At 47.3% G+C, this 19,487-nt stretch overlaps 7 protein-coding genes across 7 annotated transcripts; 5 read left to right on the top strand and 2 right to left on the bottom strand.

The window, feature by feature from the left end:
- Positions 1 to 2,084: 2,084 nt before the first annotated feature.
- F5147DRAFT_757785 (Calreticulin family-domain-containing protein) lies at positions 2,085 to 8,303 on the bottom strand. Its single transcript, XM_041440384.1, has 21 exons — positions 8,013 to 8,303; positions 7,766 to 7,964; positions 7,578 to 7,716; positions 7,316 to 7,525; positions 7,088 to 7,254; positions 6,560 to 7,034; positions 6,249 to 6,511; positions 5,761 to 6,198; positions 5,500 to 5,713; positions 5,360 to 5,447; positions 5,185 to 5,303; positions 4,878 to 5,136; positions 4,680 to 4,828; positions 4,592 to 4,629; positions 4,250 to 4,403; positions 3,757 to 4,167; positions 3,581 to 3,699; positions 3,358 to 3,529; positions 2,947 to 3,306; positions 2,511 to 2,894; positions 2,085 to 2,459 (listed from the first exon to the last, which is right to left on the bottom strand). Exons 1-21 carry the CDS (start codon positions 8,197 to 8,199, stop codon positions 2,346 to 2,348), a joined length of 4,659 nt encoding a protein of 1,552 aa, XP_041298695.1. The 5' UTR covers positions 8,200 to 8,303; the 3' UTR covers positions 2,085 to 2,345.
- A 53-nt stretch (positions 8,304 to 8,356) lies between these two features.
- Positions 8,357 to 8,953, top strand: F5147DRAFT_648549 (Prefoldin; the record flags this gene model as incomplete). Its single annotated transcript, XM_041433286.1, has 5 exons — positions 8,357 to 8,389; positions 8,450 to 8,616; positions 8,673 to 8,763; positions 8,816 to 8,869; positions 8,930 to 8,953. 5 exons carry the CDS (start codon positions 8,357 to 8,359, stop codon positions 8,951 to 8,953), a joined length of 369 nt encoding a protein of 122 aa, XP_041298694.1.
- A 1,071-nt stretch (positions 8,954 to 10,024) lies between these two features.
- F5147DRAFT_670255 (major facilitator superfamily domain-containing protein) lies at positions 10,025 to 12,005 on the top strand. Its single transcript, XM_041435522.1, has 3 exons — positions 10,025 to 10,411; positions 10,468 to 10,609; positions 10,676 to 12,005. The coding sequence occupies exons 1-3, from the start codon at positions 10,268 to 10,270 to the stop codon at positions 11,821 to 11,823; spliced, it is 1,434 nt and encodes a 477-aa protein (XP_041298693.1). The 5' UTR covers positions 10,025 to 10,267; the 3' UTR covers positions 11,824 to 12,005.
- A 1,163-nt stretch (positions 12,006 to 13,168) lies between these two features.
- F5147DRAFT_807295 (uncharacterized protein) lies at positions 13,169 to 14,962 on the top strand (the record flags this gene model as incomplete). The annotated part of the gene is made up of 4 exons (XM_041443379.1): positions 13,169 to 13,276; positions 13,329 to 13,747; positions 13,810 to 14,044; positions 14,100 to 14,962. 4 exons carry the CDS (start codon positions 13,169 to 13,171, stop codon positions 14,928 to 14,930), a joined length of 1,593 nt encoding a protein of 530 aa, XP_041298692.1. The 3' UTR covers positions 14,931 to 14,962.
- Positions 14,963 to 15,013: 51 nt separating this feature from the next.
- Positions 15,014 to 15,792, bottom strand: F5147DRAFT_670248 (uncharacterized protein). The gene is made up of 5 exons (XM_041435521.1): positions 15,612 to 15,792; positions 15,473 to 15,519; positions 15,296 to 15,418; positions 15,127 to 15,223; positions 15,014 to 15,076 (listed from the first exon to the last, which is right to left on the bottom strand). Exons 1-4 carry the CDS (start codon positions 15,714 to 15,716, stop codon positions 15,175 to 15,177), a joined length of 324 nt encoding a protein of 107 aa, XP_041298691.1. The 5' UTR covers positions 15,717 to 15,792; the 3' UTR covers positions 15,014 to 15,076; positions 15,127 to 15,174.
- Positions 15,793 to 16,009: 217 nt separating this feature from the next.
- On the top strand, positions 16,010 to 16,662 carry F5147DRAFT_566234 (uncharacterized protein; the record flags this gene model as incomplete). Its single annotated transcript, XM_041430791.1, has 3 exons — positions 16,010 to 16,152; positions 16,203 to 16,448; positions 16,512 to 16,662. Coding segments are annotated over 3 exons (540 nt in total), but the record flags the coding sequence as incomplete, so codon positions are not given.
- A 1,248-nt stretch (positions 16,663 to 17,910) lies between these two features.
- On the top strand, positions 17,911 to 19,464 carry F5147DRAFT_833281 (major facilitator superfamily domain-containing protein; the record flags this gene model as incomplete). Its single annotated transcript, XM_041443850.1, has 3 exons — positions 17,911 to 18,054; positions 18,118 to 18,259; positions 18,329 to 19,464. The coding sequence occupies 3 exons, from the start codon at positions 17,911 to 17,913 to the stop codon at positions 19,462 to 19,464; spliced, it is 1,422 nt and encodes a 473-aa protein (XP_041298689.1).
- Positions 19,465 to 19,487: the final 23 nt, after the last annotated feature.

Below are 19,487 nucleotides of genomic sequence, written 5' to 3'. Positions count from 1 at the left end.
AGAGTTTCTAATCAAAGGGGGATAAGCCACTAGACGCTGCACCAAATTTAACAAGCAACAAATGTACAAAAAAGCTTTAGCGTATCAATCACTCACTGGTTTTTGCTAGCGCAACTTGCAGAAGTTCGATGCACCACGCGCGATGGAACCAAAGTTGATCATCAAGCTTGCTCCATGTGACCCTCATGAGCCACTCCTATTGGACTAGATGACCGGCTGAGATCCTTGAACCATGGCTTCGGAAGGTTTGACTTTGATACTGCGTTCACTCTCGGATGCGTCCACTCCCGGATGTGTCTACTCCCCGAGAGAACATAGAATATTTTGATGAGAGAACGGACACGGTGACACAAAGAAGTTCCGATAACGATGCCAAAGCAGGTTGTGAACTCATGGATGCTATATTATTGCTAGTGGAACAAAGACAAGATTTTTGGTTGCTGTGCAAACGCTCCGTTCTTGACCCCTAGTTCTGACGGATAGTAAGAATACTGGAATGTTCTGTGATCTTAACGCGGGGTTGACAGCGGCGTATGTGAGGAATGGCGGCAGGTAATAGAAAAGGGCAACGTTCAGTGCAAGGATGATTTTTTTTGAGACCGAACCGGCAATGGTTTGGATGAGCGCGCGTTGATCGTTCTGTGTGCACATAGGTAGTAAGCGCGCGTCTATGTGCTGGCTCGTTTTCAGAACAAAGCCTTTGGTCCTCCGGTTTTGCGGGAAGTAAGGTGGGCGTAGAATGCCGTATAGCAGTGGTAGAAGAGTCAGATCCGAGTAACCACACATATGGCACGCGGCGTGAAGACTTGATACTAAAGACGCATTGAAGTTGTATTCTTTGCAGGTGGAAGTTCGAATTACGAACAAACAAGTACATGACCTGGCCACGTGACGAATAGAACGGTAAAAGTTAGGGGGCTGATAGGCGAGGACACGTACGGATGATCCCCTGCATTCGAATTTCTTGTCGAAGATAGAATCCGAACGCGCGCAACGGTCACAGCAAATACTCGTGCGACATCAATATGGTACCAGGGAGCGGAGAACAGATGCTTCCGAGAATTTGCTTTCAATGAAGCTGATCATGAGACGCTCTGCACCGAGAGGAGGCGCTAGAAATATAGAAGATCAATCAAAAGTCAATCCGTTCTACCGGAGTCCGCCGAGCTGACATGGAAAGATTAATGGTCGACACTTTTGAAATTGCGGTGAGTAACTATGATGTAGAAGAATATCATAAACACCATGCTATGCATGAGGAACGACAGGAGTATTCTTACTGGGCCACGGTAATATTGACGTACAGCAACTTGAATAACGCCCGCAGTAGGCCGGGGGACACGTACTATCGTCTATGTAGACGACATACTTCGAGTTGCTACTGCTAGTTTATAAGATGATCGCAGGAATCAAAGAATATGCACACGCACGACATAGAGTAACACCTAGTCAAGTATTAAAGATCCTAACCGTGACTCAGGCCTGCAGGCCTGAAGATTTGCCGGGCCAAGTTAAATTAACGGTTGCTTGCGACTGTTAGGATCCAAACCTTTTGGTAAATAAACGTACACAGGCTCTGGTCATGAAATGGATCACCGGTCACGCGCACGTTCTGTCGTTTACAGGCCTGAACGTGACTGTACACACGAGAATATACATACTAGGCGCCGTCACCGGCGTTAACCTTGCTTGCACCAACACCGACGGCTTCTTCATAGAAAGAACGACTCGGGAATAACAATCTCCTACACAAGTCATCATTAGCACACGGGGAGCATACATGCACCCCATGGTCCGATGGGCTGAGGCGTTGGTCGACCTACTAGATCCTCATCGTGGCGTTGTCAGGCCATCTACCTTGACCTTGCTGAAATGTAATTTTTTTCAAATGGAACCATAATTAGTGAATGAAGCGGTCCTAGGCCTGTACGAACCGAAACTTTAAAAATTAAAACAAAGAGGTGATCTGATTTGTGAGCGACAGGCTACAGCATGGACGATTCATCCGCAGGCAAGATGATCGGTCGAAGGCTATTTCTGCTCTGACTTCTAAGGTTTGCATTAACTAATTGGTCGATGCTTACTGCTGCGTCTGAACTTTGACATTCCAAAAATAACCTCACTGTCCTCGTACTCGGATACCACGTACTATCGTGACATTGGTCTTCATGAATGAAGACGAGCGTCAACTTTACAATAATATGGCAGTCCATACATTTTACTTCCCCGGGCCCGAGCAGGCAAACGATGAACAAAATCAATACTAGTAAATTATAGTGGTAGCCGCTGGGCACGCATATCCTCGCGACCCTTCGTACGCTTACGCGAGAACGATCTCAATGCTTCTACTTGCGTTTCTTGGCAGGGCCTGCGTCCTTCTTCTCGCCTCCTGCAGGCGCAACGGGCGTGCTGTCAGTCTTTTGTTTGTCATCGGGGGTAGAAGTGTCCGTTTTCTTTGCCTGGTGATGATATAGTTCAGTAAGGGAAACCAGGGAAGATGTAGTGCAAACCTTGGCAACAGGTTTTGTTTGCTGCGAGCCAATCACGCCGAATAGAGCAGCAAGCATCCCGAAAAGAGTGAAGACAACACCAGCGAGACCAACACCTGTTTCCGGGTGGGCTTTGATGGCTGATAAGGGGTCCTCCCGAGCAGCGTCAAGGAACTGAGCAATTTTACCACGGATATGGGAGATAGGATCCTCCAAGAAGGGAGGGATGTAGTAGTCGCCTTCATCATCGACGTCCTTCTGAGCAGAGAGAGCTGCCTCAAGGTGCTTCTTGACCTCGTAGGTCTCGGCGGCCAGAGACTTCGCGTCGTCAATGGAGTGACCGACGTAGATGTTGTTGAACAGGATGTCCTCAGTCATGGTCCAAAGTTCGATACCAACACCCCCCTGAGTGCATCAGTCAAGGTTAATACAAAAGTGATGAAGCAGAAACACGAACGATATTGTTTAGGTGCTTGACTGGCTCTAGATCCTCAAAGAAGTCAGGGTTGGGGATCTTGCGCGGGGCCCACTCGCCGATGTAGGCAGGGTTATCGATCATAGGCGCGTACCACTTGCCCTTGTATGCAGGGTTGGCCTTGTAGGGGCGTTTCCATTCACCGCATCCAGGAGCCTCATCACAAGCCGGGTTGGGGACTGTGGGCGCGATCCAGTCACCATCTTCCTCGTCGTCCCACTCTTCAGGCTTGTCGGCATCCGGATCAGGAATGTTCGCGGGTGCGTCGTCCAACCAACCCTCGGGCTTCACAGCATCCTCATCCAAAATCTCGTAAGGCTCAGTCTCATCCCAGTCCGCGGGCTGTGCATTAAAATGAGCGCCTTAGCTCAACCTTGCAAGGGGTAAGCGCACCTTTACAGCGTCGGGGTCACTAATCCTCTTCTCGTTAACCCAGTCTTCAGGCTTCTTATCTTCGGGGTCGTCAATCTCCTTCGCAGGGTTGACAGGGGGAGTGAATTCCTCAAGAAGGCTGCCCGAGCTCTGACTTTCTCCGTTGAAGAGTACGTCATACGTGTTATCAGGGCTAAGTCCGCGTATCAGTTTGGGTCAGATGATGATTGTAAATGAAGCTTACTTGACAATGAGGGTGTAAAGGTTAGTGTTCTTGCCAAAGGTGGGTTTCGGAGGCGAAGAAAGGTGCTTCTCCTCGAATTCACCAGTGACCGGGTTCTGATGGCGGAAGATGAAGTGCAGCTACATCACAGAAAACATTGTCAGAACGAAATGACAAGTGAACAAAGAATGTTTTACCTTGGTGCCAGGGCAAGTGTTGTCAGGTCCGAACATCACAACCCAAGGGGTGGTATCTGAGAATTCCTTCCCGCTGGTCTGGAAGCCATCCTCAAGAAGTTTAATGTAACCACCACCACAGTTCCCGCCCTTCTGGTACTTGACCTCGTACTGAACGACGAGGGGCTTGTCTTTGAAGTCGACAGGGGTGGCAAAAGGTGCAGAGATAGCGTGGTGAGCAGCCTTGGACTTGGCGACGAGGCCCTTCTCGCCCTCAATGAGGGGTGTCTCGGGTTCCTCGACCTCCCATTTACCGACGTAGGAGAATATCTCACCGCCGACTGGTGTCTTCTTGGTTGCCTCCGAAGGTGTCCAGCGTTCAGAATAGTCGTCAGTGAATTGCTCAATGAAAGGAGCTTGAATCTCTGTTGCCTACAAAGAAAGAGTCAGTCGACATAAGTTCAGACTGGCGGGTTACACGTATGGCGTCATAAACACGCGTCCATGAACGAACCTTGAATACAGGTTTGGAGTCCTCTGACGCTGACGCGCTTGCAGCAGCGACAACGAGGATAACGGAAAGCGCTACGCTTCGCATTTTAAGAATACGAAGGACCAGAGACAGTAGAAAATCGAAAACGAGCGATGACGGTATGAAATGTGGCCAACTACAAAACACCAGCACGCTCTTATCCTTCCCGGCTAACTCCTGCCACGTATGCTCTCCCACGCCCGATATTCCTTGACCTTCCAATTACTCGCGCTCAACTCGCGTCAGCTGTAATTCATTTTCACCCGAATGCGCACAACAAGATCGATCATATACTACGTTACATACGCAATACAGGTACACTACCCAAGTAGATCAGCATGCCCAGACGCAGATAGCGCCAACTATTTACATCCATCAGCAAACATAAATTTCGATGTCAAGTCACACTCACCACAAACTCATCATCCAAGTACTTGGACACAGCAATCTGATCACCCAGACCCTTGCGCCGCCGCGTCTTCAATACGAGATCCCGAGCTAATGCTTGTCCTGATGCAGGCTCTAATGGCCGAAGTTTGATGCTCGTGTCAGTAGGATCACCTGCACGCGATTAATATAGCTGTTTTGATAGGGGACTGCATGCATTTACCAGGAACTATCGACCAGTGATCGAACACCTGCAAGCAGAACGCCTGACCTTGCGTGGCAGTTCGAAGGTCGGCCTCGAACCCATTCGCGTCTATCACAGGAATCAAGGCTTTAACCGTATATAACGGCGAGCCGGCCTTGGGGATGTCTTGCGTAACATGCCCCCGGCGTCGGGCTAGAACAGTGTATACAGCTGATATACAGTCAGCTGGTGCCTGCACTTCAACGTAGTAAATCGGCTCCATGAGGCGTGGCGTGGCCTATTAACCCATTAACAACCACAGCGATGCAAATGATAGGAGCCTCACCATCAAAAACGATGAGTAGCACACACGACGCGCAGTAGGGACAATCTGTCCACCACCACGGAAGATTGGCTCTTGAGCTAGGCTTGCATCCAGTATCCGGAACTTCACATTACGCATAGCTGTTACGATGAGTTTTGTGAGAGTATGATAAAGTCATGCCACAACCGATACGTACGTTCATCGCACAAAGGACCCTCGCGAGCTCCCCACTGGAAGCCTTGCTTGATATGTTCCTTCACAGTTCCAAGCAATTTTTTATCAACCTGCATTCCAACAATGAGAAAAATGAAGTAGTGGGAGGCTAGTAGACCTGACCTGAGAGGGTAAGGTATCATCGAGCAAAATGTTCGGCCCGCTATCGTCGGGACCGAACGCCCATATTGACCTTGATGCCAACAAATCCCACTGGTATTTATCCTGAAAGAATGTACCGCGTTCCTTCGGGGTCATCCGCATGGTGACCCTCCCCCGTTCAATATCTTCGGCAATACCTCTTTCCAAAGGCTCCGCGATCATGGTAAGTTTGTTCCTGTAGTCCATCAGAGAGGAAATAAAGTTATCTATACTGATACCTACTTCTTATTTGGCGTGTCCGCATAGCATTTTAGTGCACTCGTCTCCAATACAGTTTCACAGAATTTGGTGACTGGATCCGACACCTTGATCTCGATCTCAGCAAATAGCCTCCGAAGGTCATGCATGACACAGTCCAGATACAATTCGCCTGTACCGATGAGCACATGTTCACCACTTTCCTCAACTTTCGTGGCAGCGAGAGGGTAGCTCTTGTTGATGCTTCGTAGGCCAGACAACATCTTGGGTAGCTCAGACGGCGCTATTGGTTCAATGGCAATTTTAAGCACTGACTCTGTCATGTGCTTAATAGGCCGGAAAATGTAGAGATCGTCGTCGATGGATGGGTCAGCGAGAGTGGCGGTCTTGGAAATGGACGCGTCGACTCCTGCAATAAGGACGAGGTTGCCTGCGGGAACCTCGTCGGCCGGGATGAAGTATCTAGAGGAAAAGGCTTACTCAATTAGAGTGATCAAATGCAAGGAGCTTACCGAGCTTCGCTTATCCATATGTCTTCCACGGTAGCCCTCGCCATGTCTTCCTCGTCTTCTGGTGAGTATCCCTCACCAAGTACTTTGATCGGTGTGCCCTTCCTAAGGGTGCCACTCATGACGCGACCGAAGGCCCTAAATGACTGGGCATCTGTTGTATGATACAACTTCGAGATTTGGACCATTACGGGCGCTTCAGTATCGCAAGCTTTCATTGCCACAGCGATATCAGACATTTGTGAGCCAGTGTATGTCCGCTCGACCTATACCAGACTCAATTCAACTAATCAAAAGTATTGGAAAACCCATACCTTGCTGGCTGCTCCTTGCAAAGGTGACGGAATATGCTCCACAATCATGTCAACTAGTCCAGTGGCAGGTCCAAAGAACTGGTCCAAAATAGCCTTCAGCAGAGGCCTCACATCCATCTTGTACATCACTGGCTTTAGAGATATGTTCAACGATGCAAGGGTACTTTTCAGGTCTTCCGTGTCCTCGCTCAGCACGTGACTGTAGAGCTTATACAGGGGATCAAGGATGAAGTGCACGAATGTGCGGGATTGCTCGGGGTCCGCAGCTTTCCTGGTGAACTTCCGTGTCTCTGCATTAAAGTATATATCGCCCCAAAGGCGGTCGGCGAATGCTGTAACGTCAAGGGAACCAAAAGTGTCCGCATACATTTGGGCGAAGGAACGAAGAGTGAAGCACCAACTCATATCGGTGCTGGCGAACACGACATTTCCATTTTCAGGACTGAGTCGTAGTTCCGGGTCTGGATCAATACCACTGTGAAGACTTCTGAGTCAACGAGAATTAACAAATATATGGTAGGTATAGACCTGATAAAGGTATTGATTTCTTCAATTGTATGCTTGATTTTGTAATAGGCGTCTGCAGGCTTGATACGTAATTCGAGGATAAGCCTGTCGATTTTGTTCACAACAAGGGTGATTTTGATGCCCTCTTGCAGAGCATGTCGAAGGATTGCTTCGGTATTGACCATCATCTGTTTCAACGGTTCAATTTGTTGATGCGTTGTTTTGCATAGCGCGAATAGAGTTACTGACACCTTCAACAACATCTACAACCAGTAGTATTCCATCAACAAGACGCATTGCAGAAGCAACTTCGTCAACAAAATTCACGTGTCCTGGAGTATCAACGAGGTGCACCAGATGTGACTTGCCACTTGTCGTGGATAGGACGAGAGACATCGGCGAAGACTTGATAGAAATTTCTCGTTCTCGCGACAAAACATGAATATCCGTATATCTTGTCTGGGTGAACGAAACATGAGCCGTTGTAGCCCAGAGAACTTAACTCACAAACCGGTTTATCCGCATCCCATGCGAGTTTATGCGTCTCAAAAACCAGCATATCCATGAGCGCGGTCTTTCCGTGATGCAAGTGGCCCACCACAGCGACGTTGCGAATCATCTCCGGGAATGACATCATATTCAGCAAAAAACTACATCTCTGTTGAGTGTAAGCCTGGTAAATCCTCAAGAAGTGCGCACCCCTTGTCAAATCGCGTCTGTGGCATGTCCTTCTCCTCCACCGTCCATTTCCGCACTTTGATAGGAGCAACAATGGGTTCGGAAAGCGGTTGAGCATCTTCTTCCTGGACAAGAGTCTCTACGTCTGGACCGTAAACATCCTCTGCTGATGGATAGTATTGCTTGTCCTCATGCAGAACAACAGCATTATGGACGGGCTCTAGAATGTTCCATGAGATACATACAGAGAATATGCTTCGTCACAGACCATCGATCTCCATCAGTGCACCCTCCGCAGGCGGCATAGGCTCGTCATCGTATCCCTCCAATGTCGCGGACTGCTGTTGGGGTACCTGACGAAAGTCCTGTTGCAGAGCTTCTTCCTCCTCTTCATCCGAGCCCAAGTCCGCGCCAATATAGTTTCCAAACTCATCGTAATCCTCGAAAGAAGCCATGGTAGAGGTGTAATTTTAATGCCTATGACGGGGTCGACGTTCAACGGACGCGTTCAAGTGAGAATAAATTTGGAACTCCGGTCCAGCTCTAAACTTCCTGAATGAGTTGAGGCTCGACTCTGTCATGGAGAGCTGAGCTCGTACTGTCACTACCAAAATGTCTACCCTGCCAGACGATACACTACGAAAGGTGTGTATATAATGAACATTCCGTGTGTACTATCAGATTACTTGACTGGCCATTCGGTAGATCTTGGTCCAGATTCAACAGACCGCCGTTCAGTCACAACGTGCTCTCAATATTTCTCGACAGCAATCTGCCTCGAAAGACCGAGAGCGAAGAATTCTCCAGCTCACCATTGATGAGATCCAAGGCATCGAAGGAGATGTCAACTTGTACAAGGGCGTTGGCAAAATGTGCGTTTAGACGGGTCCTACCTATGGCAAAATCAATGATCAATTCGTTATTAAAGGTTCATGATGGTCCCCCGGAAAACGATGGAGCAGGAATTCAAAAGCCAAGAGAAGGAGCTAACAGATGATATCAATAGTTTGAACAAGAAGGTAAAGTGCTCAGTGATAATGTAAGTGTTTCGTTGACCCTATGATGTATCAGGCAAAATATCTTGAGAAGCAATTTAACGACGCACAATCTCAGCTGCGCGACATTGTACGTCTCATTATTTGCTCAGCAGTCACATTAGGATTTACTTATTAATTTTGTATTCAGTTCCACCATAGCCCCAAGCAATGAGACCTAATGTAACAGTGATCCAGCACCCACTACTGTAATACCAACGGGTCCAACTGTACAACGTAACACATGATATGAGTCCCGCAAGTGGCTGAGCGTTCGATAGTCGCATTTGTGTATCGGCATTACCGGAATTCACCGCCCAAGTTTCTTCCCGCCTTGGTCTCCCCTGGGTGGACCATAGACAAAGGAAGTCATCTCATCTTTCATTATCACTTGCTTCCTGATGATACGAAAACGGGTGGATTGTGATTAGGTAGATCCCTGAGGGCCATGCTATGAACGAACTAGTCGAGAGGACCAAGACAACAAACCAGTTTAACAAAACACGCCATGGATTCTTGTGGAATCACCAATATGACCGCAAGGCCTTGCGATAACATGAAGATTGGTAGGTGATACGTGACACTGAGTTAGGTCGCAGTAATAAGCACTGAGATGCTTTGCGTTCAAGCTTGATGACAGACCGCTCCGGCCTCAGCTGGGTGGGAATGACCAGGGATAATTGAACATCGAAGAAGAATTCAAGTTTCCAAGCATGGTGTCCCTGGTCATCATGCTGGTAATGAGTTTCTTTCCTCAAGTAAGACTCATCTGTGGCATGGTTCGTCACAAAGGAAGGTCGCTACACTAGTACTGTTGCGTTTTGGGCCAACTTCTTATACTTGATTCTGATTGGCCGGTACCTTACCAATGTATCATTTACTATGTCCATATACTAGTACAAGCGGTACTGCAGGCATCAGACGAAAGATGACCCTCGCTGGTAGGTTGTCTGCCAAGGTTTGGGCCCGAGGCCTTCACCCATTGCTTGGTGATTATTGTGCAAGGTTAAGTTCTCGTACAGTTCGAATTACATATTTACGGCAGTGGATCTTACTAAAGTTACGCGATTTTATAAGGTTTCTTTATAATCAGGCCGCCAGTGGCGGCGCCGCGCCGGCAAGTACGCACACAGCTCTTTCCGCCGCTTTGACCACTAGGCTTAATAATTTGTTCTATCAATGCAGATAGAAACATGATCTGATTCTAATTATCCAGCGGGAATCTCTGAAGTTTATCTGTGGGTAACAGGCATCCTCCATGAGGAGGAATAAGTTATTTGTGCCTGGGACTCGGACTGAGTACGTGAGTAGAGCTCTATCCGTCAGGGAATACTATGCGCACGCGTGACCTAATCATCTCAATTGTAATCATGATGACTCCGATCCGCTATCATATTAATATCAGTGATCATGCACATTGCAGGGACGTGGCACAAGGTGTTTTCCTTTCCCTTCAAACCGCTTCATCTCGACTGGCGTTTTCGTGCAGATGACGAACCTCAAACTACTACTGAACCAAATCAACCCGTTCTCGTCTCGCCATGAAACGACCGACCATCATGATGAAGAGGAATTCAAGCTTCCGAACATGACGTCTCTGGTCATCATGATTTCAATGAATCTCCTTCTTCAAGTAAGACGCCGAGTCGACCATTATGCAATTGTCACTCACTGCCTCGGTCTTCATAGGTCTCGTTTTTCATCGTCGTTTCGTCGTCGAATAAATATGGAGAATACTTGGGAGGAAATGCTACTTTCTCTGGAATTATCATCGGGATTCCGACAGCTTTTGCCGGACTTTCTTTGATTCCCTTGACAAAGTACGATAAAGGTATGTTTACATGTCTTCCTCTCTTTGGACGGTATTTTAATCCCTGTTCTTCCATCCTGTTCTAAGGGATGTACAAAATGCCCCTTCATGTCAGTTGCTGCTTCGCCATTCTAGGCCATGTCGCCTACGCTCTGGCCTTCCGGGCCAACTTTCTATATTTGATTTTGATCGGCCGTTGCCTCAATGGGGTTGCATTCTCCATGTTCATGTACTGCAAACGGTACTGCACAGACCCTCGGATTGTTGGCATCAGACGGAGAACTACGCTTGCTAGCTGGTTGGTCATTGGTCAAGGCATGGGCATGAGCTTTGGCCCATTCCTTGGTGGCGTGTTGTACGAAGTCGGGTTCTCAAACTCAATTTTCAACGGTTATACAAGTCCGGGATGGATCATGGCCGTGATTTACGCTGGCTTCTGGGTTTTGGTAACAAAATATTTCGAGGACATCCCTCAACCACCAACCATCATGGAATTGCAGTTAGCAAGAGATTCAAATCCTCCCATCGTTTCTTTAGAAGTGAAAGGTGAAGACACAGAGGCTTCTCCCGATTATCCATCAGCATCTACCACACGTCCTGCCTCACCCATTGACGAATCATTCAGAGCACAACTCTCGCTGATTACACGGTCCCAGTGGGGTGTCATTGCATGCATGTGCTGGTTCGCGATGCTCTGTTTTTTCATCCTAGGCTCTTGGGAAGCCAATCTGCCTGTTTTTGGTGCCGCTGCTGAAAACTTTCACTGGTCACCATTTGCTGCAGGAAATTTCATCGCTCTCGGAGGAATAACATGTTTCCCTTTCCTGCTCTTCAACCTCTTAGCTGCACGTCGCACACAGGATCGCAAAATCCTCGCATTCGGTACGATTATCGGCCTTGCAGGGCTTATTATTTTTCTTTCCATCCTTCGCACCGGAAAAGTCAATTATGGCTCGCTATTTGCATGTTGGTGGACCGTAGCGCTCGGTTTTAACCTTGCGACCACTGTGACCCTTAGTCTACTCAGCAAGCAGCTCCCACCCGAGTGGAACGGGCGCACTTCAATGGCAATTCAATACAGCAATTATACCGGTCGTGTTACCGGCGCAATCTGGGGTGGTTCGGGTGTTTCAGTGGGGATGTTGAACTTTGTGGGATTGGAGATTGCTATGGTCGGTATTGGAGCTATCTTGTTTACCACATTGTGGAGGGATCTAAAGACGAAGACGGGATGACATATCCGGGGGGAGAGCGTTTTATAATACTGAGGCTGGCCATTATGATTTCTGCACAATGTATAATCTTATGATGGCCTTGGGGTGTCGTCCACGGTCACTGCAAGTACGCTGTATATCCAACAGCAACAGTCGAGACTACTAGCTTACTATTCCATACATCAAGCCTTCAAGCTTCAGGTTTCAAGGTCTGCCCTAGTATGACTCTAGGGTAAGCGAGTTAAACTCTTGTCAACTAATATCTGCTTGAATCAGTAAGTTTACAGTCCAAACAGTGCGGGGAGAGCCACACATGTTGATTTGCCGGCACGACCCTCGTTCGTTCATCATTCAAATGGACTCCACTGTCAAACACGATCATGTCTCTGACCATCTGGATCATGATGCCTTTATGCAGATGAAGGTTATCATTGGCCATTCGTCCTCGTCATTGTTGGAATCAACTAATCACGGTATGATCGAGCTTCCTTCGCGTAGATGTGATGAATGGTGGTGTAGTTCTTTTGTCATTCTAAAAATAATGTCTTGATTGCAGAACTCAATTTCCTGATACTTCCTCCCATGGCCGTGATAGAAGGTGGCTCCCCAGAATTTGAACGCAACCTTGAGTCTTTCAGTCTTGTGCTGTTCCGCGTGGCCATGAAATACGATCCAGAATGCCACTGACTCCGACACAAGGATATTGAACCTCCGGCCATTCGATGGTTGAGATCATAACAAGGTATGCCTGGTTTGTGCATCAACAACAATTGGACTGGTCGATCTTTTTTTTTGGCTGTTGGACCCTTTTGAAATTGCAAAGGACTCTAGGGATTGGAAGACGTAGATGCACAATGCATGGTCATAGTTAAGGTCAAGGAATTGCAGTTGCGTTGCACTATACGCGCTTGACTCCAACCGACGTTGATCGCTGACTTTGAACGGTTGTATATTCTGTATCACATTATAGTGATAAGGCTTCTGGAGCTCAATTATGAATGTCACTGGGAACCAGTCAGTTCCTATTGCCCTCACGCGCATGTACTACCTTGCTCACGTGTTATGAGCACCTGTAGTTTTGGCCACTTCCGATTGTACGAAACCGATCGACAATGACGGTTACCCGACACATTGGCCATCATCAATGGCCATGTCGCAGTGTATAAAACGGAGCCTCGCTCGAATTTTGTGGCTGCCACAATAAATCCATCGTAGTTGTCGTCGCATCATTGCTCACCTACATTCTTAACTGCACATTATCATCATTTTTTCCTCTGAAAGTTGCAGGCTAGTAAGGTTCGTGCTGATATCTTCTAAATCTTGCAAATGAATCTCACTTCCGAGTCACTAGCAGTGCCCATCAGCCATGAACCAAGTTCGTCATGCCACCCTAGAACTGTTAGATCTACCCGTCGAAATCCGCATATACATACTCAGCCATCTGGATGGCTACGAGCTAGCGCGAGCACGTCAAGTAAGGACAAAATTTTCTATTTCCGAATTATTAACTCGGTCTCTCTCTCCAGGTATGCCACGATATTCGACACATGGTCGACTCTTCCTCGGAGTTATTATATTTGATTGACCTCAAGTATTTCAACTCGATTTCATTCCCTTCACCTGGCCCAGATCGCACCGTCTCATCGCTTCGCAAATCACTTCGACAAAGCGAATTTGCATGGCAGAAAGCCGAATACTTCAAAAGTAATCCCATCTCTATACCGTATATCCGCCGTGACGCATTCATGTGGTCTTGCGGTATTCTGGCATTCAAAGTGCAGAATGAAAATCGACTAAGGTTTTTCCAGCCGCAAGTGACAGACTCTGATCATTCCAATAGCACGAGCTTGCGTGAATGGGGCTGTCAACTCGATGGCGAATTCCAACTCTGTGGTTTTTCGCCCACACAAAACCTTTTGATTTTCCTTGTCAGAGCATCTCCAGGGTCAGTAGTTCCTTCAAGTTGCATCTTAGTGACTCAGTCAGATTATATTAACGTAAATAAAGGGAAAGTCACGCCTATGATCTTATGTTCAGATCGCTTTCAGAGCCTGATAAAGTCCATCCTGAAGCTGGATCCGCTGTGGTAAAAACCCTCCACAAAGACGACTTCGAATTACTCGACCCACCCGATGTGTCATCCTCCATTTTCGGGCATTATTGTGGTATTTTGTTCAGCGATGTTTTCAAAGAAGACGGAATTTTGCAAATTTGGAACTGGAAGTCACAAGACACTTCTCTGGTCAGTGAATCTCCTGACTCAGTGTTGTGACTCGTGACTTAACCTGGACTTGTAGTGCCTCAAGCCGGCTCATGAAATGATGGATTTCAGTTTCCTAACAAATGAAATAATTCTCGTCGTCAACAGCAAGGAACTACTGTTATATTCCCTCGTTGATTTCCCCGATGCTCTCCATCTTACTGCCAAATTTTCGCTCCCTGCCTTGCGGACACCCTTTGAATATGAAGTAGTCCGTATCAAGGACTCCGTCTCGTCCCATTCCCGCATGCATAATCATATCATCACCATCAACATGAAGATTTTTGGGGAGGACCTCACTAACGAACCATGTGTCACACTATATGTCGAGCGCAACACCCTGTTGAAACTCCAGTCCACCTATACGCGCCAATATGGAGAAGCAAGCGACAGTTCCCCTAGTTTGCCTTGGTCTAAATGGGGGCTAAAATATACTCGATCCTTCAGGGGAGACTCGTACAATTCTTGCAAACATGTCATCTTTGGTTTACGGGCTGTATCTTTGTTCGGCTCCCAGACAAAGCATCCTGTGCCGCGACCACTGTGTATCCGCGATTTCAACCCTCATCGAGTAGCGGAGTTCAAGGCTGGGAATGGCATTAGATGGAATCAACGACTTATCGAGGGCAACTCATTGAGTTCAAGTGCGGATCTGTTCCTCGAGCCACTTGGATATGGTCTTCCGTATATCGAGACCATCACTGAAGAGAAGTTCCTTGGACTCAATTTAATAGTGGAAGGAAACAAGGTGATGTTGCTATCTTTCGATTTCGTGGGCAGACTTAGGAGCCCGGCGCAAGCGGGTAGACAGCATTTTGTCGAGAATGAAGTTGTGGACCAGAACATCCAGATTCTTAATTTCGAGTAGTTATTTATCTCAAGCTTCATGTTATTTGAACCCTCAATTCATTTTGCGTCTTATTTGCGTGTTGCGTACTTGAGTGTTAACGTGCTTTTTATTGCTAGGTCGAGTGCAATTGACTTTCATTTGATTAGTATTCAACGTCTCGACACCTATGCCATGTGTTAGTTGCTATTTTGCCAATATCTATGCTGATAACAACCTTACGGAGATACTATTAAGCACGAGCACAGTGATTACGATCCAACTGCTACCTTAACATTAGATTTAGGCGGCTGATGTGTGCTATTGAGTGTTCGCTGCATTATGCATCAGCCGCCCGCTGATATTATTGCCATTCAAAGAACTAATAGCCCAAAGGCCGTGCTTACCGCCGACCAAACCCAAAAAGAAAATTATTAAAGTCATCTCTCAGGCGACCTTGGTCGTCAATCCAACATTGAGGCTTGAATGCGTCAGGCTCGGGAAAGACTTCTGGATTCCAACAGATGGCCCTAAAGGAGTAACAGTCAGGTCTTCATGCTTGAATTCAGAAGTTCGATGCTTACCAAGTGTTGCCGAATACTGTAGTGCCGGCTGGAATGTAGTAGTTTTCCTGATGCCAGATAATCAGTCGCACAAGTAAGTTGTTCGGTGAGGAAATAGTCGTCGGAAACAGCGGGTATAAGCCACAAAGATGATACCCACCATTGGGGGTAACAGGTCTCCATCTCGAAGCCTAAGAGATGAAGGCACGTCGACGAGTAAGGGATTGTTGGTCGGCCAAAGTCGGCGCTTTAGTGCAAAGATCATTGAATTCTACAGAACTGCAATAGGGAATCAAACTACATTGGTGCCTTCCGATGACCGCATTGAGCTCGGCTTGAACTTTACCTTGCTCCTCGGGGAAACATGCGGCTGCCAGGAGCACATTGCACAAGGCCAAAGTAGTCTGAACCTTGTCAGTCCCTCAACGCCAAGTTGTCATGTTCAAGCTCATTGGATTTATTCTATTGCAGGCCGCCATGGATATCATGGAGAATCAGGGCGCAGCGCTAGCTGACCGTCCTCGCACAGAAGCGTAAGTTCGCAGACTGCAACACTTCTTTTCAACGTGTCGCAGAGCACTTCATCCGCACCTCCAGCCTAAAGCAGCCGAGGCTTATCAGCCCCTGCTGATGTCACACGCGAAGAACCTGGTCCTCGAGATTCTTGATGATCCACACAACTTCCAGAACCACGTGATAACGTATGCGTTTTCTGGCATGACCGCACATTGCTTACAGGTATTATCAAAAGTTTTTCTTCGATGACAATGATGAAAGTCGCATATGGTACTACTACGCCCACTTCTGCGACCGATCCCCTAGTCAAGGAAATGTACCAACTCATGAAGGTGGTCAGTAAACTCCTGCTCCCTGATGCCCACTACCTGGTGGACTCGATCCCATGGCTCAAACACATTCATTGGTATGGCCGAGAATTGAAATGGGGGTTTGAGAGGAGCAAGCGGCTCCACACTGGTCAACTGAATCGAGTAAAAGAGTAAATGGTATGTCCCGCCTCACCAATCTTTGCATAAAGTGTTTAAGCTATTCTCCAGCGAAGCGATGTGGACATTGGTCCTTCGTTTACGAGATTTATGTTAGAGAACAGCGACCACTATGGTTTAATGGAGGTCGAGATAACTTTTCTCAGTGCCGCCTTCTTTGGAGCTGGCTCTGATACGGTGAGGTGTTTTCGTTGTGTCCGAAGATAAGTACGTGGCTGAGTAACGGCCAATAACCACGAATTGTCTGAGTCCCGACCGAAGAGTAATCAGAGGACCTTGCTCGTTAACCCAACCCGCAAATATCGACCTAATCAGCGCCAGACCATGAGCGTTGAAGACTATGTATTGAATGCGAAACTTTACTTGCGATGCGGCAGAAAGTGTCCCCGAAGCCTCCAAGTGGAAGGGGAAGGTGGGAGATGAAGGCCGTTCGTCAATTGAGGAAGGTAAGCCTGAGCAATTACTCTTATCACACCAAGACAAGTCAGACAATTGTAACATGGCTGATGAAAAGGGCGCAAGGAATGGTCAGAGAGAACTCAGCGTAAAGTTATAACTGGTTTTTCAAATCCTCAACGTAACAGTTGGTCAACGTACTTCAAATTCCGAAATCCATGCTATTACTGCCACAATGTTGGTCCGTACGGTAGCGTTGGAGTACTTCAAGATGACTTAAGGAAGGTAAGTCCGAGAAATTACTCAAGACAAACCGCAGCATCGAAAAGCGTGGTGGCACCGAAGTGATTTGACAAGCATAATTCAATTATATCTCGTCTCAAGGATAATTGAACGAAATTCTGCTGGAACCCAGCTGAAACAGCTTGAACATATGCATAGTAAGCGGTGAAATGGTTAACGTTGACCATTGCATGTGACGTGTCACAAATCGACCACCTTCAACTTGAACTTAATCATGTCTATTTCAATGCGTTAGGATTGGCCCGCCTTGGCAAGCCAATAACTACACTCAGCATGCAGACGTAGCATGAAGAGCTGTAAAGAGATGTAATGTGATGCATGATGTCCAATAAGAAGATCCTGACCCGTACGCCATAGATAAGTATGCACTCCCCGAGGGCCAACGTTGCCAACCTTCAGCTGCACACTCTACTCTTCCCTCTCCTTCTGACATGTTATAGTACTTATTGGGCCACCCAGGTGTACTCGGTCCGATGTGACACGTCACGTCTCCCCTCTGCCTCGGATTCCAACATGTCTACTGTATCATGAACACAAAAGCGACCTACTGTGAGCTCCCCTATTTATGCCTGGGATTCGAACCTCCCTCACCTGAGTATGTGAGTGAAGCCTCTGGATCATCTTCTATCGGTCTAGGGAATACTATGTCTCAATTGTAATGATGTCTCCAATTTGCAATCATATTAATATTAAGTGCTGGGACGTGGCACAGGGTGTTTTTCCTTTCCCTCCATCCCGACTGGCGTTTTCGTGCAGATGACGAACCTCAAACTACTACTGAACCAAATCAACCCGTTCTCGTCTCGCCGTGAGACGAGCGACGATTATAATGAAGAGGAATTTAAGCTTCCGAACATGACGTCTCTGGTCATTATGCTTGTAATGAATTTCCTTCTTCAAGTAAGACAGCGATGTCAACCATTACCATTATGCAGCTGTCACTCACTGCTTCGGCCCCCATAGATCTCGTTTTTCATCGTCATTTCATCGTCAAGCAAATATACAGAATACTTGGGAGGAAATGCTACTTTCTCTGGAATTGTCATCGGGATTCCGACAGCTTTTGCCGGACTTTCTTTAATTCCCTTGACAAAGTATGATAAAGGTATGTTTAGGTCATGTCTTCCTGTCTTTGGACGGAATTTCAATATTTGTTCTTTCATCCTCTTCTAAGGGATGTACAAAATGCCCCTTCATGTCAGTTGCTGCTTCTCCATTCTAGGCCACGTCGCCTACGCTCTGGCCTTCCGGGCCAACTTTCTATATTTGATTTTGATCGGCCGTTGCCTTACCGGGGTTGCATTCTCCATGTTCATGTACTGCAAACGGTACTGCACAGACCCTCGAATTGTTGGCATCAGACGGAGAACTACGCTTGCTAGCTGGATGGTCATCTGTCAAGCCATGGGCATGAGCTTCGGTCCATTTCTTGGTGGCGTGCTGTACAAAGTCGGGTTCTCAAACTCAATTTTCAACGGTTATACAAGTCCGGGATGGATCATGACCGGGATCTACGCTGGCTTCTGGGTTTTGATGGCAATATATTTCGAGGACATCCCTCAACCACCAACCATCATGGAATTGCAGTCAGCAAGTCCCATCGTTTCTTTACAAGTGAAAGATGAAGACGCAGAGGCTTCTCCCGATTATCCATCAGCGTCTACCACACATCCTGCCTCACCCATTGCCGAATCATTCAGAGCACAACTCTCGTTGATTACATGGTTCCAGTGGGGTGTCATTGCATGCATGTGCTGGTTCTCGATGCTCTGTTTTTTTATCCTAGGCTCTTGGGAAGCCAACCTGCCTGTGTTTAGTGCCGCTGCCGAAAACTTTCGCTGGTCACCATTTGCTGCAGGAAATTTCATCGCTTTCGGCGCAATAACATGTTTCCCTTTCCTTCTCCTCAATCTCCTAGCTGCACGTCACATACAAGATCGCAAAATCCTCGCATTCGGTACGATTATCGGCCTTGCAGGGCTTATAATTTTTCTTTCCATCCTTCGCACCGGCAAAGTCAATTATGGCTCACTATTTGCATGTTGGTGGACCGTGGCTCTTGGTTTTAACATTGCGACCACTGTGACCCTCAGTCTACTCAGCAAGCAGCTCCCACCCGAGTGGAACGGGCCCACTTCAATAGTAATTCAATGCAGCAATTATACTGGTCGTGTTACCGGCGCAATCTGGGGTGGTTCGGGTGTTTCCGTGGGGATGTCGAACTTTGTGGGATTGGAGATTGCTATGGTCGGTATCGGAGCTGTTTTTCTTACCGCATTGTGGAGGGATCTAAAGACGAAGACGGGATGACATTTTCGGAGAAGAGCATTTTG

The sequence above is a fragment of the Suillus discolor genome (assembly GCF_016758755.1).
Source record: "Suillus discolor strain FC423 chromosome Unknown F5147scaffold_4, whole genome shotgun sequence".
In the NCBI taxonomy this organism is placed as follows: domain Eukaryota; kingdom Fungi; phylum Basidiomycota; class Agaricomycetes; order Boletales; family Suillaceae; genus Suillus; species Suillus discolor.
Note: the sequence above shows the minus strand (reverse complement) of the source record. Positions and strands in the feature narration are given on the sequence as shown.